We start from the raw sequence: 19,613 nt of genomic DNA on the forward strand, positions 1-19,613 counted from the left end.
GACAATAACAACAATAGATCATAGATGACAACTAACATGAGAATAGATCTAACATGCTTTAGAAATCAAAACAATGGAATGATCACACATTCATGAAGATATCACATGATCTCTTCTTAAAATCCAACTGTGTAGATCATAGAAGTATTGGAGTGAATGGAGATTCACTCACAACTACAGAGATTGAAGAAGTGGTGTTTGCAAGGATGCAATACCATCTTCATAATCACAGTAATGAGAAGAAATCATATTAAGAATAATTCAATGGAAGATTAAGAGATTACAATACCTGAATGAAGAACAATTGATGAAGAACTGGAGAAATTGCAAGAGATCTTCAACAAGACCTAAGAGAGGGCTTGAGAGAGGCCTCCCACATTCCCCGAGGTTTTAGAAACAAAAGTGGCTGAGAACACAAACTCCTATTAAATAGAGCATCAAAACCCTAATCAGAAGATCCTACACAAATCCTGTCAGCAGTGGGTCAATTGGCTAGGTCGATTGGCCCAGTCGACCCACCCAGTCGACCTAGGCTGACAGCAAGCCCAAGTCAAGGAATTGAAACACCAAACCTAAATATTTTTGAATGGGCTTCTCCCAACTCATCAAACAACTTACCTAGCATGGAGGGATGCCTTCAAACTATGTCCAAATAGGTTTTAAGTCCATCAACCAAGCTCTTCTTCATCAACGTGCAGTTTTTTCTCCAACTCTGACAAGGTTTCCAAGTATGGAACTCCATCATCAATTTCCATGGGTTCTGAGTCAAACACCATGTCTTCCATTGAGATGGCCCATAATTGCCTTCTACCTTCACTTTGGGTCTTCGGACCTACTAACAACAGGGTTAGGGCTGGATTTCACATTAGGAAACTCACCATATGGCTTTAAAGAAATATAGAGTGAATGGGGATTCACTCTAAGACTATGAGGATCAGAGAATAGGACATTATAGTAGTGTAATACCTTCCTCACAATCAAAACAAACAAAAGAAATAGAAGAGAGAGTAGATCAGAGAAGAAACAGATCGATTACTAACCTTGTAGAAGAAGATTCGATGGAGAAACTCTAACAGATGCTTGGGGATCTTCCTTGGCTTCGAAGAGGAGGTTCTAGGGTTATTCCCACGTTCTCCAGAGGCTTTAGAATTGATAGTGAGAGAAAAACACGGAGTCCCCTTTAAATAGAACAATAAAAAACCCTAAAAATCAGAGTTTTACACAATTGCCCCTGACCCTGTCACTATGGGTCTATTGGCTCAGTCGACCCAAGTAGTCGACCCAGGTTGACAGCATGCCCAAGTCAGGGATTTGAAGCTCCAAACTTCAAGATTTTCAATGGGGCTTCTCCCAACTCAACAAGTGACTCACCTAGCATGGAGGGATGCCTTCAAACCATGTCCAACTAAGCTTCAAGTCCAACAACCAAGCTCTTCTTCATCAAGATGTAGCTTCTCCAAACATGACAAGGTTTCCGAGTATGGGACACCATCATCAATTTCCATGGGTTTTGGATCATACACCATGTTTTCCATTGAGATGGCCCACAATTGCCTTCTTCCTTCACTTCGGGTTTTCGAACCTACAAACAAGTGGATTTTCGGGTTAGGGTTTAGGCTAGATTTCACAAGCGCCAGTCGACACAACGCGAACTGAGTTTTGCATAATTTATCCACAACAATACTGATGCTTATTTAATGTATTTCTTTGAGTGATTGTTTCCATTCTGGCTTTCTGCGAAGGTCTATAGTTTGCGGCTCACGAGTGCAACTAAATCACCGGTCGCACAACCCATTTATCAGTATTACCTGTGGATGTTGGTGTCTGGAATACAACTAGTCTATGTATCTGGAATACATAATAAAGAGATCGAAACATGAAAATTTAGAAAAAATTTGTGTGTGGGGGGGGTTGGTGGGAAAAAAGATTTTTTTTTTCCTTTTGGTGGGGGGGGTTGGGTGTGTTTTTTTTTTTTTTCTCATTGGCCTAAAATGAAGGTGTTGTCATTGTTGGCAACTTAAGTGGGTTTTGATATGGTACAGCAACACACAAAAAGGTTCCGATAGAAAGAATCCAATGAAGGTGTTGTCATTGTTGGCAACTTAAGTGGGTTTTGATATGGTACAGCAACACACAAAAAGGTTCCGAGAGAAAGAATCCAATTCAAATAAAGAAAACTCAAGAATCCCGTTTTTGAGGGTCTCTGTCCAGTTTTGATCAACCTCTTCATCGGATGGTCATCCAGTGTCCGATTGAGCCGATTTTTGGAGGAGAGCTTCACGACTTCTTGATATTCAAATCCAACGGTGGGATTGTTCATTGGAGATCTCGAAGTTAGTCCGATTTGTACGTTAAAACACTCCTTGTTTAAGTCAGATAGGAACTCTGAGTTTGATTCAAACTCTGAGTTAAATTAATCTATAAAAGGAGAGCAAACTCCAGCAGAAGAAGAGGACGTTTTGAGGAGCTTGGGAATAGCGTGGAGGTCGAACCAGAAGACGTTGGTTGGCTATGGAGATCTGAAGCTTGGGAATAAGAAGTCTTTTGTTTTGCTGAACAAGAAAAAAAGTGAAAGAGAAGAAAAAAGAAGCGGCAGAAGAAAAGAAGGGAACATGGTTGTATGGCTTTTTTAAAGAGAGAAAACTGAAAAAGATTGAAAAGAGAAAAAAAAAAGGAGTTGGAGAAAAAGAGAAACAAGTATTGTTACCATGCATCTTACACAAGTTGAGGTAACCCGTATTCGCAAGTGATTGTCTATTATTTTCTAGGTTATGTTTAGTGATGAAGAATCTAGCTCATGAATGTAATTTGGGGAACTTGAATTATTGGTTTACATTGTGACCTAGCAAGTTGGAGCTTGTCTAGGGGGTTGGGGTTGGTGCCCTTGTCTAAATTGCATTTTAGACTATAGCGAGGTAGGATTGGTGTTCGACTGTGTAGCTGTGTAGATCAAAATATCTAAGAGTGTATTGAATAATATACGAAACCCTAGGTAGGGTATTATTCCGTGGATGTAGGCAATTTGGCCGAACCACGTAAACTCTGGTGCATTGCGTTTTTGTTTATTTTTCTTTGTTGCACATATTGGAGTGCCTTGATTGCAGAGTGGTGGTACATTGTCTGGTAGACCCAGCCACATTGTGATGAATTTTTGAAGACACTGATTCACCCCCCTCTCAATGTCAATCTGGGAATAACAATTGGTATCAGAGCCAAGTTCCCGTGAAGAGAAGTGTAACCACTTCGGGATTTGATCATAAAGTTTGTAAGAATGGCCACAAGTGAAGGCAGCTCCAAAGACTTTGGGAACCATTTCAAAAGGAGAAGTCTTTTGACTAAGAACGAATGCTACTCCTCTGAAGAAGAATCAGATGAAGACAATGACTCAACTAAGAACGAATGCTACTCCTCTGATGATGATAATGAAGACACTGAAGGTGAAATTGATTATGTTGGTGAGTTGTACTCTGCCTTGCTTGATCTCAAAAAGGAAAGGAAGAAAAATAGAGAAATGAAGAATCAACTTGAAAATTCTGAGACAACAATCAAGGAGTTGACTGTCACAATTAGTGAATTGGAACATGTTATAAATGACTCATCATCTTACCTCTCTCTCAAGTATGAAGAGTGTGAAGAACTTGAGAAAGAAGTTGGAATGTTAAGATCAGAACTTGAAGGAGAACAAAAGAGGAGTTATATAGAAGCTACCACATCATCCACTCCAGTTACATTGAACTTTAAGGACAAGACAGTTGAAAATCAAGTGACAGGGACTACTCACTTTACTTCTACTTGGGAAAGAGATAAGGTACTAGATGAGATCTTGAGTGTTCAGAGGTCACCTCATATTAAAACTGGTCTTGGATACTCAAAGGGGGAATGTTCAAATGTAAATAAGACCAATGGAAATAGAAATACAACAAATCCAATGAGTCTTGATGAGGAGCACCAAAAGAATCCATATATTGGGAAGACCAAGCCAAAGATGAGTAAAGAAGGCAATACTGGAGCTTATCATAAAAAATTTAATGGTCAAGGCTTTAATGGGTATTGTTATGGATGCAATAACTTTGGACATAAAGTGGCAAACTGTAGAAGACAAAACAAGGTTGTGGCATTCAACAACATAAACAGATTTGCTCCATTGGATAAGGTTAAAATAGAATGCTTCAGGTGTTTCAAGTTGGGACATATTGCAAGGTACTGTTGGACTGCTCTTCCTTCACAGAAGGAGATAAACCTTTCCCAAAAGCTAGCTCAAAGACATGCACAAACAATTCAAAGAAAATCAAGGGAACCTATTGATATATCAGATAAAGCAGTTTGGGTTGAGAAAGGACAAAAAGGAAAAATGATAAATTCCTTGGTAGTTCAAACAGCTTTCAAGGCTCATAGTAGCAAGTCACCTTGGATTCTTGATAGTGGGTGTTCCACACATATGACAGGTGACAAGAATAGGTTCTCAAGCCTTGATGTAGTGAAAGGTGGTTCAGTGAGATTTGGCAACAATGATGGGGCCAAGATTGAAGGTAGAGGTTTAGTTAAGCTAGATGAAGGAAAGTTAAAATCCAATAATGTTCTATATGTGAGTGGGCTCAAACACAATCTTCTTAGTGTGAGCCAAATCTGTGATGGTGGATATGAAGTTCTTTTCACTAAAGAAGGTTGTGAAATCAAGAAGCCAAAAAATGGCAAAGCAGTGGCTTTAGGAACCAGAACAACCGGAAATTTATGTCTTATCAAACAGGTGCATGGTGAGTCAAGAGGATGAAAGCTTGTTATGGCATAGGAGATTGGGGCATATAAATTTCAAGAATCTTGCCAAGCTCAGTAAAAGGGAAGTTGTGAGAGATCTTCCAAAGATTAAAAGGCCTTCAAATCATGTATGTGGTCCATGTCAAAAAGGAAAGCAAACTAGAGCCACTTACAAGCCCAAGGAGTATCACATATGCAGCTCCCTTGATTTAATTCACACTGACTTATGTGGTCCTATGAGAACAGAAGCTTTTGGAGGAGAAAGGTACTTCATGCTTTTCATTGATGAATGCACAAGAATGACTTGGGTATTCTTTCTAAAAGAGAAGACACAGGCATTGGACAACTTTATAGCTTTCAAGAAGCTAGTTGAAAATGAAACAGGGAAGACTATAAAATGCCTAAGATCAGATCAAAGTAAGGAATATACATGGAGAAAATTTTCAGAATTTTGTAGTGAGCATGGCATAAAAATCCAACATTCAGCTGCTAGGACTCCACAACAAAATGGAGTAGTGGAAAGAAAGAATCGAACTGTTCAAGAGATGGCAAGAACAATGCTCTCTGAAAGTAATATATCAAAAATGTTTTGGAGAGAAGGAGTCTACAGTTCAGTCTACATCTTAAACAAGTGCATGGTGGGACCAAATAAATCAAAAACTCCATATGAAATGTGGTACAAAGCAGAAGCCAACCTGTGAAGCATTTTAGAGTTTTTGGGTCCAAATGTTTCATCAAGAGAAAGGAAGAAAATTTGGGAAAGTTTGATGACAAGGCTGATGAAGGTATCTTTTTGGGGTATTCTTCTAAGAGCAAGGCATACAGGTGCTTCAACAAAAGACTTCGAAAAGTTGTAGAAAGCTCAGATGTAAAGATAGATGAAAATCTACCTCAGCCCAAATTTGTTACAACTGAGGACTCGACCTTGGACAATGTTGAAGATAATGAAGAGTTTGAAAATGAGACTCCACATGGAGTAGAGTCCGATGAACATGAGTCTGATGTTGAACCAGAAAGAGATGGAAGACCCAAGGATAACAAATGGAACAAAGTGCATCCTCCTGATCAAATCATTGGCACATTAGATGAAGGGATACAAACAAGAAAGCTAAAGAAAAAGAAGACTACTTTCTCACTGATATCTCAAGAAGAGCCCAAGTCAGTCCATGAAGCTTGTAAAGATGAAAATTGGGTGAAAGCAATGAATGACGAGCTTGACCAAATTGAAAAGAACAATACTTGGGAACTAGTTCCTAGACCAACTGATAAGAATGTTATTGGCACCAAGTGGGTATTTAGAAATAAAATGAATGAAGAAGGGCAAGTTGTCAGAAACAAGGCCAGATTGGTGTGTAAGGGATATACTCAAGTAGAAGGGATAGATTTTGATGAAACTTTTGCTCCAGTGGCAAGGCTGGAATCCATTAGAATGTTCCTAGCTTTGGCAGCCTTTAAGGAGTTTAAAGTTTATCAAATGGATGTTAAATCAGCCTTTCTAAATGGTGATTTAGAAGAACAAGTCTACATTGAGCAGCCGGATGGATTTGAAATAGGTGATGATCCAAATATGGTATGCAAACTCAAGAAAGCATTATACGGTTTGAAACAAGCTCCAAGAGCTTGGTATTCACGACTGGACACTTACTTGCTACAATTAGGTTTAAGGAAAGGAACCGTGGACAGCAACCTCTATGTCATGGCTGAAGATTGTAGTAAATTGGTAGTTGTTGTGTATGTGGATGACATCATCTTTGGAGGTCACTGTGATGAAGTCTGTCAAGGTTTTGCAAGGAAGATGAGTACAGAATTTGAAATGTCCATGCTTGGAGAGTTATCCTACTTCTTGGGTTTACAAGTAAATCAAATGGCAAGTGGCATATTCATATCTCAAATAAAGTATGTTAAGGAAATGTTAAAGAAATTCATGATGGAAGATTGCAATCCAGTGGGAACTCCTATGGTGGTTGGATGCAAGTTGAGCTCAAGTGATGAGTCCCCCTCAGTTGATCAAACTCACTATAGATCTATGATTGGGAGTCTCTTATATCTAACAAAGATCAAGACCGGACATTTTACAAGCAAGTGTGTCTTGTGTCAAGGTTTCAAGCAAACCCAAAGGAGACTCATCAACAAGCAGTAAAAAGGATTTTCAGGTACTTAAAAGGGTCTATGGAATATGGGTTATGGTATCCTAAGTCTAAAGACTTCACACTTGTAGCCTTCTCAGATGCAGATTGGGCTGGAAGCATTGATGACAGAAAGAGCACTAGTGGAGGTGCATTCTACTTGGGGAGAAGTTTGGTTGCTTGGCATAGTAAGAAGCAAGATTCTATATCTTTGTCTAGCAGAAGCTGAATATATAGCAGCTGCAACCAGCTGTACTCAAGTGATTTGGATGAAGAGACAAATTTCTGATTTTGGCATCAAATGTGATAAAGCTATAGCTATCAAGTGTGATAACATGAGTGCTATCAATATCTCCAAGAATCCAGTGCAACATTCTAGGACCAAGCATATTGATATAAGATATCACTTTTTGAAAGAAAAAGTGATAAAAGGTGAAGTGAGCTTGGAGTTTGTTCCCATAGAAAATCAAGTGGCTGATATCTTCACAAAACCACTGTCCAAACATAGTTTTGAGAGATTAAGAGTAAAGCTTGGGGTTGTGGCTCCAAGGGGGAGTAAGTGAGAAAATACATAGAACATCATCTCTTCATAGGATAGGAAGGTGCGGTGAACACTCCTATGGAAGAGTCCATGTAGGGGGAGCTCTATGGTAGGGGGAGCACAAAGCACCCTTTGTACTTGTTGTCAAAGGGGGAGAGAAAAGAGAAAAGGAGGTTGAGTTGCCAACAATTCCAAAGGGGGAGATTGTTGTTCCATTGGCCTAAAATGAAGGTGTTGTCATTGTTGGCAACTTAAGTGGGTTTTGATATGGTACAGCAACACACAAAAAGGTTCCGATAGAAAGAATCCAATGAAGGTGTTATCATTGTTGGCAACTTAAGTGGGTTTTGATATGGTACAGCAACACACAAAAAGGTTCCGAGAGAAAGAATCCAATTCAAATAAAGAAAACTCAAGAATCCCGTTTTTGAGGGTCTCTGTCCAGTTTTGATCAACCTCTTCATCGGATGGTCATCCAGTGTCCGATTGAGCCGATTTTTGGAGGAGAGCTTCACAATTTCTTGATCTTCAAATCCAACGGTGGGATTGTTCATTGGAGATCTCTAAATTAGTCCGATTGGTACGTCAAAACACTCCTTGTTTAAGTCAGATAGGAACTCTGAGTTTGATTCAAACTCTGAGTCTAGTTTTGATCAACCTCTTCATCGGATGGTCATCCAGTGTCCGATTGAGCCGATTTTTGGAGGAGAGCTTCACGACTTCTTGATATTCAAATCCAACGGTGGGATTGTTCATTGGAGATCTCGAAGTTAGTCCGATTTGTGCGTTAAAACACTCCTTGTTTAAGTCAGATAGGAACTCTGAGTTTGATTCAAACTCTGAGTTAAATTAATCTATAAAAGGAGGGCAAACTCCAGCAGAAGAAGATGACGTTTTGAGGAGCTTGGGAATAGCGTGGAGGTCGAACCAGAAGACGTTGGTTGGCTATGGAGATTTGAAGCTTGGGAATAAGAAGTCTTTTGTTTTGCTGAACAAGAAAGAAAGTGAAAGAGAAGAAAAAAGAAGCAGCAGAAGAAAAGAAGGGAACATGGATGTATGGCTTTTTTAAAGAGAGAAAAAAAAAGATTGAAAAGAGAAGAAAAAAAAGGAACATGGATGTATGGCTTTTTTAAAGAGAGAAAACTGAAAAAGATTGAAAAGAGAAAAAAAAAAAAAAAAGGAGTTGGAGAAAAAGAGATACAAGTATTGTTACCATGCATCTTACACAAGTTGAGGTAACCCGTATTCACAAGTGATTGTCTATTATTTTCTAGGTTATGTTTAGTTATGAAGAATCTAGCTCATGAATGTAATTTGGGGAATTTGAATTATTGGTTTACATTGTGACCTAGCAAGTTGGAGCTTGTCTAGGGGGTTGGGGTTGGTGCCCTTGTCTAAATTGCATTTTAGACTATAGCAGGGATTGGTGTTCCTGGACTATTGTAGCAGTCAAAATATCTAAGAGTGTATTGAATAATATACGAAACCCTAGGTAGGGTATTATTCCGTGGATGTAGGCAATTTGGCCGAACCACGTAAACTCTGGTGCATTGCGTTTTTGTTTATTTTTCTTTGTTGCACATATTGGAGTGCCTTGATTGCAGAGTGGTGGTACACTGGTCTGGTAGACCCACCACATTGTGATGAATTTTTGAAGACACTGATTCACCCCCTCTCAGTGTCAATCTGGGAATAACAGTTTTAATTATGCCTAATGACAATTATGAAAGTACTTTAATTAGGTGATTATAAAATATGAAGATATTTTGGTAACCGCCGTCCCATCACAAGTGAAATACGAAACATGTAGGACTCTCTCTCTCTCCTGAAAAATGTAAGAAACGAAAGGAAGAAAAATGCAGGTATTCTTCTTCCTTAGTTTGTCATGCTTGATTTCATACTCTCGACGATCATGCTTGATTTCATACTCTCGACCATCCATCGACAATGATACTTAAGAGTTGTGAATTGCATTCTTTATCCCCGAGATTGAAGATTTACTCGTGACAGAATTGGGTTGCGTAGAAAAACGAGTACATAAATCCTTTCTATTATTCCACTGTAATCTAGGTAAAGATTCTAGAGAGTAGAATAATTAATCTGAAATATCATGCCAATCTCCCATGCTACATATACAACCAATAGAAAGAATATAATAACACTAACAACGTACTTAATCAAAATCTTCCCGATTGACCGATCATGTGAGAACTGATGGCACTTCTTTATTATCCTCTCTTTCCAGGCTCGACAGCCTCTCATATATTTACTGTTTACAGTACAGAATTATGACTAGCGAAATAGCTAACCGAAAAAGAAAAGAAGACTAGAATAGAATTCCCAAATGTACTGAATTGCGAGGCAGCAACAGCTACTGTTCTTGAAGATCCTGGCATGATAATGAGATAAAAGCAGTGGCTGCATTTGGAAATTCTTGTCTGACTTCATTATCTTGGATGGTGCTAGTATTTTATCAATCACAGTAAAGTATCATACGTATATAGTCTCATTCTACATTCCTAGCAGCTGCGCGTGCTCTCTCCATAGTCCATTAGGATAGCTCAAGCTCCTCCTCATCAACCTCAGCTTCTCTGCTGCTTTCTGTGCCTTCGTTGGAAGCTTGTCCTTCATCTCATCCTGCATCTTAGCGTTGTGGGGGAAAAAAAATACCAAGTATAGTTTCAGTCTGCAGCAGTAGCTCGAAAAAAAAAATTCCAAATACACCATTGAAGTCACATTTCATAGCTTACCTCTTGCCTTCTCTTCTTCTCAGCTTCTGCCTGTTTCAGATAGAAATGCAATATAGAATTAGTATAACTCACTCTCTCACTTCCGTTTGGTGGTTTTAGGGACAATATTGCTATTTGTTTCTATTTTCCTTACCACAACTCGCTTGAGCCGTGCATTCTCCTCCTTGAGTTGGTTTAGCTCTGCTTCAAGCTCTACTGTGTATGCCTGCACAAATAGAACATAACTAATAAATGTTAACAAAGCTGCATAAGATAACCACAAGACAAGATTTATATGGCGCCTCCCGAGACTACTTCATGATCAAGCAGATATGACTTCACTATGAAGAAGACCAAGATAATAGAGCCGTAATCATTTCCCACCCTCCTCACCTGTGGAGAGACTAAAAATATATATAGATGCTAGTGAAAACTCTTCTTCAAGGAAGGACCAAAATGCTCTATACCCGGGGTACCCGAAACAGCAAAACGGGACCTCCAACCAGCTGAAGGCCCACAACTTGTCATTTGAGCGAGTCCCAAATCCTAACCCATGGCTCACCGAAGGATGGGTATCGTCGAAAGAAACAATTCAGACTCAGACTTAAGACGCGTTTAGACTCGAAGCGACTGGTGAAAAATGGTCTCTACTAGAACCAGTAAGAACATTAAACTTACCCAACATTTAAAATGGAAAAGTTCTGTGTAAGGACTAGACAACCCAACAGGAAGGAAAATTATACCTGTTTTCTTGCACGAGATCTGGCGGCGGACTCTCTGTTCTTGATCATCCGACGTTGTCTCCTCTCCACCACCTTCTCCACCGGCCCATCAATCACCCTCTTCCTACCCCTCATCCCTCCCATCTCTGTGGTTGTTGATCCATATCGACCACCCAGTGCTCCCTGATTCTCCACTTGTCCACCACACATACCATCGGATGACCCCGGACTTGCCGGGGATATTGCCCGGACCGGCATCGCGCCGAACGCGCCGCCGCCATAACCACCATTTCTCTTCACATAATTTGATGTCTCACCAACAGCCCCACTACCCTGAGGAAATGCTTGGAAATTGGAAGGAACACCACCAGCAGGCATGGAAGTTCCGGCGCCACCGTGGTGGTCGGAAAATCCAAGCCCCATAACCTGTCCTATCCTGAAATTGCTCGGTTCCATGATTGGGTTAGCAGAATTCTGATACAGACCGTACTGTTGTGCTGCTGTTGCAGTTCCTGATATATTCTGTGTAGGGTGCTGAGCAAGAGTAGTAGATGGGCACGCCTCCCTTACAACCCCTGCCTTCACCAAGAAATCTTCAAGTGTCATCTCTCCAAAGGTGGGTTGGCGATGGGTGGTGCCGGTACTAGCATGGCTTCCTTTTTTATTGTCGGGTTGTTCTTGTTGCTCTTCCTCTTCTTGTTCTCTTCGAATTTCAGCCCAAACTTCCTCAACAGTTTTCCTACAAAGTGGTGCTGGAAGCTTCAGAGAGCCTTGGCGAGGCAAACTGCGTTGCTTGACTAAACCCTTTTCTCGATCCTGCCATTGTTGAACTTGGTTGGATTGAGAAGGGTCATTACTAGAATGGATGGCTTGATTCTCTTCTGCAGTCCATATGTTATTCAGAAACTCATCCATGTTCATCGACCCAAAATTCTTCCCATTCTCACAAAGAGTGTTCTGAAATTCATCGAGAGTAAGAGAATAGATCGACGATTGTCTTCCCAATAGTGGCTGTGTCTTCAAATGCTCCTCTGCCTCTCCATGGGCCACTGTTTCTGACTCCGGAATCACCATATTTCTGCAACTTTGGACTTCTCGGCAATCACCATACATGGATGTTAGAATGGTTTAGAACAGCACATAAATGAGATTTGGAAGAATGGTTAGACATCTTCACCTTTACACCTAGATAATTCTTCCAAACTTCTTGAAAAAATATTAATAAGAAACCATTTTTTTACTGATTGTAACATTCCATATTTGGAAACAAGGTATCAAGCAAGTGGTTGAAGATTCTAATGGTTTGGTTTAATCTGGCAAAGGCAGAACTCGCTACCTGAGATCAAAGTGTTCTGGAGAGCATGCAAGGCAGAATAAAGAAAAGCTTCCGAGGGTGAATCGCACCATCGGAGTGTTCTTTATTTTTGTATATATATTTCTTTTAATAAATCCAAAGATGGATGGATTTTCCAGAGATCTTATCTTCAAAATTTTACCAAAAATAGAAATTATGTATCAGACCATGACAGATACCATATTAAGCCTTAGAAAGCAGACATGAATGCCTGTGAACAAACAGGTAACGAATCATATTTTGGAAAAAGCAAAACCGATATAAACCGGAAGGCTGGAAGGTACCTTATGCGAACGTTACCAATTCTGCTCGGCAAGATCAATAAAGGCGTACTAGATGTACAAATCTTCAACCATCACCTGATAATTTTCGAACCTCTGAGGAGAAATAAGATCCTAGTAGTACTAGCTATATTGTAACTACTGTTCTAAATTCTCATATTTAGTACATTACATTAATCCTTTCCAGCGAAGCTAGACAACCGCCATTAAAAAGCTTCTGAAGCTTCTGAGATGATCAGGCTTGGGTTATAACAAATTCAGTCGAACGATCATTTCAATTCTTGATCGACCTTATTCTTGAAGTTACTACTCTGAGCAGAGATGGTCAGTAATTCTCAGCTACCGGTACTGCTGCTTTTATGTTGTCCCGTTACCATGATATCTTTATCTTCCACAGTAGAGTGGGCCCCACAAAAAGTGGGGGAGGAGTAAGTCAATTGAACTAGATTTGATGTCGTATTTCAAATCCGGTTAAAATCGACGGCGACGGCTGAGTCGACACGTTGAAGACACGTGTTAAGCATGAACGCATCCAGCCGTTCTTTCTAAGCAACGCGTGTCCTTCACAGTCTGCATCGAGTGTGGTAGAATTTTAACTGCACGTGCACTTTGCGGCATTCTTTGTTTTTTGACGTTTTTATCGCTGTCGGGTTTTCCGAGAGCTGTAGTTATCCGTTTGTCGTGTTTAGTGCAGTACTACGCTTCGTCCTACTTCGTAGAATCTGGACCGTAGACATGTTCAACCCCTTCTGTCACAATGTTCCTATTGGGCATGTTTGCTAACTGTGTCATCAAGACTAAGTTCATAAGAGACTCCTATGAGATTTAGCTATACCAAAAAAATTCTGCTTTAGCTTCCAACTCTACGAAATGTGGGGGCCATAAAAGCACATGTAACAACAACATATAGCACCATGGAAAGGTGCAAAAAGTTCTTCTGAGTTTGTAGCACTAAGACTCATCCACTGTTCCGAACTTACTCGTTGGCACAAACTCAAGTCGTATAGTCTAACAACAGAAATTTCCCGTTAAGGCTGCGTTTGTTTGCAAAGGTCGGGGTGGGAAAAAAATGTGAGCCCATGTATAGTAGGATGAGGAAGAAGGAAATAAAATGAAAGGAAATAGTTTTGTGGAAAAGTAATAGTAATGGGTCTCACTTTTTACTTTTTCAAAATTTTTCATAAAATCCCACCAAATTGTAGAGTTTTAAAATGACTTGGGGTGGTAAAGTTGGGCTGCCACATCACCAGACAAGTTTCCTTGATTCAGAAAATCTTGTCTCTCACTTTCCCACCCCAAGCAACTAAACAATCTACAATTTTGAGATTTAAGGGAAAAATTAGAAATCTACACTTTTTTCAAGAATTTTCCCACCCCACTTTTATTCTAGCAAACAAACGTAGCCTAAGGGGTGAGTTCCATAGAGCTTGTGAGGAGGAAACATGCAGGTGAATGTATGACATGTTATCCTATATGTCAATCAGTCATTCTAAGTAATGCAGGTCTCTAACTTAAGTAACATGCTTTAATAACAAACCAATCCTTAGGGATGGTCTCTCAGTCTATACCACGATCATCTACGACCAGTAAGTGTAAAATTCGGCCTTATCCTAACCCTGACCCGGCCCGGATTTTATACTGTTGCAAGTCCGAAGACCCGAAGTGGTGGTAGAAGAGACTTGTGGGCCCTCTTTGTTGAAGATTCGATGCTTGATCTAGAGCCTATGGGCACTGACAATGATGCCCCTTACCTGAGCACATTGTCAGTGTTAAGTGAAAATCTGCACATCGATAAAGATTGAATTAGTTGAAGCACTTATTGGACCCCCCCCCCCATGATCAAATCCGAAGGTATTTCTTAAAACTAGACTTGTTGATTGACTTGTAGGAGAAAACCCAACTCAATTCGGATCTGTCTGGCCTTCCAAATCCACTCCTGAAGTTGCTGTCATGCCTTGGTCGACTACTTTGGTCGATCGATCAACGACACGATCGACCAATGATGATGGAATTCGAATTTTTACAAAATCACTTCCCATTTTGCCCCTACCTTTTTGGAACTCGTGAATGAGGGCCTAAGCTAATCATTTGCACTCTAGAGCTCGAGTTTGGACACTCTCTTGGGCTTTTCTTGATTTTTGGGAAGATCTTTGACTCCAATCATTAGTATTACACATTAATCATCAACTCAAGGTATGATTCATTCTATTCTTCTTCTAATATATTCTTTATTCTATCAATTTATGATCCTAAAATCATGGTTGAAGTGCTGCAACCTTGCAAACACTTAACCATGAGTTTCCCCCTTTCAATTCCATAATCATCCCCCATTCTTGCTATGTTATAATTCCATTAAGATTACTTGCACTTCATTACTTTGATTCCCTCCATCTCAACCTTGTCTTGATTCAAAACTGATATGTAAATGCATGATCGGTCTAGATTACTATGAATTTAGGATTCTAATTTGATTCTTAACATTCAATTGATTGATTCCCATCATTCTTTACAATTCCAATCAATTCCAATGTGATTCTTGATATTTATCATATAGAACATAAGACTTCGAATTGGGAATTTTTAATTGGACCGTTGGATCGTCATGAAATTTAGTGTGTAGTATCCTCATACTGTTATAAACATGCCCTCCAAATTCCGTGTCGATCGAAGCTCCGGAAGGTCAGTTTCGGACCAAGCCTTTATTTCTGCCCCTGGTTAACAAGTCTTGGTTGACTGACAGTTAACCAAGCCAGTCAACCAAGATATGAGAACACCCCTGTACTTGGCCGAATTGATTCGTTTGACCTCCGATTTGACTGTTTTCTTCTCTGATGTTACTTGTATGTTGTCTAGGGTGCCAACATTGATTTTTGGGACCACTCTTTGTAAAACCCAGCCCTAACCTTGACCCGGAAACCTTGTTATTTGTAGGTCCAGTGACCCGAAGTAAAGTAAGAAGTCAGCTTTGGGCCATCCCAGTAGAGGACTTGGTGTCTGGCTTTGAATCCATGAAAGTTGATGAGGAAGTTCTATTTATGGAAACTGAATCTTGATGAAGATCGGATTAGTTGATGGACTTGGAGTGCTCTCTATCTTGGTTTGAAGGCATTTCTACCTATTAGGTAAGTCACTTGACTTGTGTGCAAAACCCCTTTAGGATTGGATTTGATCTGGGCCTTCAATTCCCTGTTTTGGTCTTCGTTGTCAAGCATTGGTCGACCGATTGGTCGATCGGGCCGATCGACCAATCCACTCGACCAATGAGTGCTGTCTTTGGCAATTAGGTTGTTCTTGCTCTATTTAAGTCCAATCTCGAGTCCACTTCGTATTTGCTGCCTCCAAACTCTCTGGAACTAACCAAAGACCTCTGCAAGTCATCTCCCTTGCATCCTTGGTGTTTTCTTGACGGATCTTCGTCGAAACTCTTCTTTTTGCATCAAAAGGTATGTCTACTCTCTCTTCTTCTCCTCCATCTTTGTTTTTCTTTCCTTTTTGAGTTGAGACAGTAGAAGAGATGCTGCATTCTCTGTTGCAAACATCTCTGAACATGTTCTCATGATCATCCTAAGGATTTGAGGCTAGAACAATGATCTTAACCATGATCATTGCAAGCTTTTGAAGGAATCATGATCAAACCATGATCTAATCTTGTTAAACATCTGATTTGAATTCTAATCTCTTTGGATCTTCTATGTTGATCATGTTAGTAGTTAGTTACTGTGTTTTCTTTCCATGATCCATGATCTATCAATCTCTAGTTGTTCTCTTCTACCATACTATGTGTTCTTCATGAAGCATGGTAGTTACATATATGGTAGGTTTTATTTCCTAATTTAGATTTATGCTTCTAAGCCTTGTTCCTTGAAGATCTAAGTATGTTTTCATGATACCATTACCTGAAGCAATGATCCATCCTCCTATTGTTCTTGTCTTTGATTTCTATTTCGAATTCATCAAGATCCATGGTTGATCTAATTATGGTAACTTTTTGCTTCCGAATTTGGATCTTGATATCTTGATTTGATTGGTGTTTTGAGGTACCCTATATGTTGGAATACTGTTGATGTAGTTTACCCCTTGATTAGTACCCTTTTGAACCACCAAATTCGGATTTCATATCTTAAAACTCTGTTTTTCTAGGCTACTGTCTGCATTGGTCGACTGATTGGTCGACTGGGCCAGTCGACCAATCCACTCGACCAATGAGTACAGCAACTCCAGAATTGGTCTGTGTTGGATGTTTTGGTATCTTTTCTGTTAGGGATCTTTCCTAATATGTTGTATATACTTGTTTAGGACATTCTTCTCAAGTTTGCCAAGATCTTACTTGATTTCTTAGGATTCCTTTGCGAGTTATAAAAGGTAAGGATGGTTATTTCCTTAATTACATAGATAGCATGAATCTAGTTTCTATATTTGAATATCATAGATATGATTCCTAAATTAGATTCTTACAATGATATACTAATGTTGCATAACTTTGATTACAGTAGCATTACTTATTCATATTGAATTGATTCATGTATGATTTACTTACCAATGTTATACAAGTGATTGTAATTATTGATTTCTTTCCATATATGAAGTTACCATATATGTGATGATATGAATTGATGCATGTGTATGCTTAAGTATGGTTTGGAAAGGAGAGGTGTCCTTTTGACACTTCTGTCCTTGGACTACTACGGGAATATTATGGGATGTTTCCGGAGATGCCCTCGGGACACCTTCCCAAACTGTTGGATGACATATCTAGGATTGTCTAGTAGTGTTTGGCTAGGATGTCCTGTTATGTCAGACCCTAATCGGAGGGGTATTGAGACCGAACGACCCGTGGTAGCAATGGGGATTCATGGGCGCTCAAGACGGGTAACCAACCCGTGAGAGGACAGGAATCACATTGTGGGGGCCATTTATTGGTAGGGTTGCATATGGTTAGACTTGGGCTCACGAGCGCTTAAGACCGGTAACCAACCCGTGAGAGGACGTGAGAGCTTCCCGTTTACCATATGTGGATGATCAATAGGGTTGATGAGTCCGTAGTCAGGGACTATGAGGACTCTAGTGTGAAGGATACCGGAAAGGATCGTCGGGGACGAGGAATGGAAGTATCCGGATCTCGACTTGATGTAACTAAGTAGAAGACTTGCATTTGGCTAGGTTTTACCCCCGACATGCGCCAAGCACTTATACCAAATGGTTGTGAGAGAGTGTGTTGACTTAACCCCCGCCAAGGTTTTTCCCGAGGGATGAAGGACCCATTACCAATCGGCTGCTCAAGACCGGTGAAATGATCCGTGAGAGAATCCAAGATATCTTAAATGGTTGAGGATGTGAGTGGACTTTCCTAAAGAAGTACGGTGCTATGACTTAAAGCATGTCTGCCAATAGAGACCAGCATACATAGAGTTAGATTCATTCATTCATTGCTTCTCATATCATATTGCATTTATGATTGTTCTGGAATCCCGCCATTTATGTTATTATGGATTTTTAATCGCCTTACTGAGTTTCTTTGAAACTCATTCCTTTATTGTACAATGTTTGTTAGACTATCCTGCAGGTACTGAGTATTATGACGGTCCCTATGAAGAAGCGCAAGGCGAAGAGGCATATCTCCAGGAAGGTGATTGCGGTTACCACAATTACTCTGAAGATCCCGCGAGTGGTTATGCTCTGTACGATGCTTAGTCCGACCATTGAGTGGAAGCGTCCTTGTGCCATTTATGAGATTTACACTTATAAGGATGTTGTCTATAAAGTGGAGAACAATTTAGTTACCCAATGTACTTGCTACTGGGATTAGATTTTGTCTAGTTTATTATCTTTTAGAGCTACTTTTCCGCTGGTTGTAAAGTGGGATTTTTGCCTCACTTTACTTATCTGTTTGACACTCTGATTATATCTATTATTCTGATTCATTTATGATTCATTCTTTCTTTATTGGATCTATGGTTTATCTTCCGCACTTTTATTATGATTGTTCATGATTATGTTATTGTTTATGTGGGAGGCTGATCACTCGATACCTGATCTTCGGGCTGTGGATCACACTCTCGGGTATGCCAGATAGGGTACCGTCTGGGAGGGCGTGACACTCTTGGTGATCATTGATTTTATTTACGACTCGATTAAGGTAAGGACGGTCGTTAACTCAAGTATGTTAATTATGTAAACATGCTTACACTTTGAGAACTAAATGGTTATATTCCTATGTGTATTCCTTTATCATACACGACTATTCTATGCATTCTTATCAGTAGTAGTATGTTACATATCTTTCGGAATATCATGTTTAATTATACTTTATGATTTTATATATGATCAATCATATTATGATATGCCTTTGTTTATATGATGAATCATTGATTAAGTATGATATGATGAGACTGAGCTTGTGATTGACTACGTATGACTTGAGATTTGGAAGTGTCCTTCCGACACTTTTGTCCTTGGACATCGAAGGGAGTAGTATAGGATATTCTCCGAAGGTGTCCATCGACACTTTGCCGGGTTATTGGATGACATGCATAGGATTGTCTAGGTGTATGGTTAGGATTATCCATGTTGTATCAGACCCGAATCGGAAGGGTATTGAGACCGAACGACCCGTGGTAGAGTATGGTTGATGGGTGCTCAAGACCGGTATCCACTCCGTGAGAAGACTTAAACCATACTGGCTGATACCGAAAGGGGCCATTTATTGGTCGGGTTGCAAATGGATAGGCTCACGGGCGTTCAAGATCGGTAACCAACCAGTGAGATGACGTGAGAGCTTCCTGTTTACCATTTGTGGATGACCAATAGGGTTGATGAGTCCGTAGTCTGAGTTGGTTGGTGCCATAGGATACACTGACTCTACTGTGAAGGATACGAAACCAAGTTGGTCGGTGCCATAGGGAAAGTATCCGGATCTAACATGATATGACTGAGTAGATGACTTGCATTGGGCTAGGCTTCGCCGTGACATGCGCCAATACTTATACCAATGATGATGTGAGAGAGTGGTGACTGAATCCCCAACCATGGTTTGATGAGGACTTTACACAATTACCACGGTAGACCCAAGATATCTATATGATTGAGGGGGAGTGACAGATGACCC

At 40.0% G+C, this 19,613-nt stretch overlaps 1 protein-coding gene across 2 annotated transcripts; it reads right to left on the bottom strand.

The window, feature by feature from the left end:
- Positions 1-9,933: 9,933 nt before the first annotated feature.
- Positions 9,934-12,736, bottom strand: LOC149024214 (protein ABSCISIC ACID-INSENSITIVE 5-like). Of its 2 annotated transcripts, XM_089142907.1 has the most exons (5): positions 12,512-12,736; positions 10,895-11,964; positions 10,306-10,377; positions 10,173-10,202; positions 9,934-10,065 (listed from the first exon to the last, which is right to left on the bottom strand). In XM_089142907.1, the coding sequence occupies exons 2-5, from the start codon at positions 11,945-11,947 to the stop codon at positions 9,934-9,936; spliced, it is 1,287 nt and encodes a 428-aa protein (XP_088999033.1). In that variant the 5' UTR covers positions 11,948-11,964; positions 12,512-12,736. The 2 variants fall into 2 exon arrangements, with proteins under 2 accessions (XP_088999033.1, XP_088999032.1); XM_089142906.1 differs by lacking the exon at positions 12,512-12,736 and having other exon boundaries at positions 10,895-12,063.
- Between the last annotated feature and the right edge of the window lie 6,877 nt (positions 12,737-19,613).

Source organism: Hakea prostrata, chromosome 2 (assembly GCF_041222555.1).
Source record: "Hakea prostrata isolate BN-2017 chromosome 2, UWA_Hpros_2, whole genome shotgun sequence".
Lineage (NCBI taxonomy): Eukaryota > Viridiplantae > Streptophyta > Magnoliopsida > Proteales > Proteaceae > Hakea > Hakea prostrata.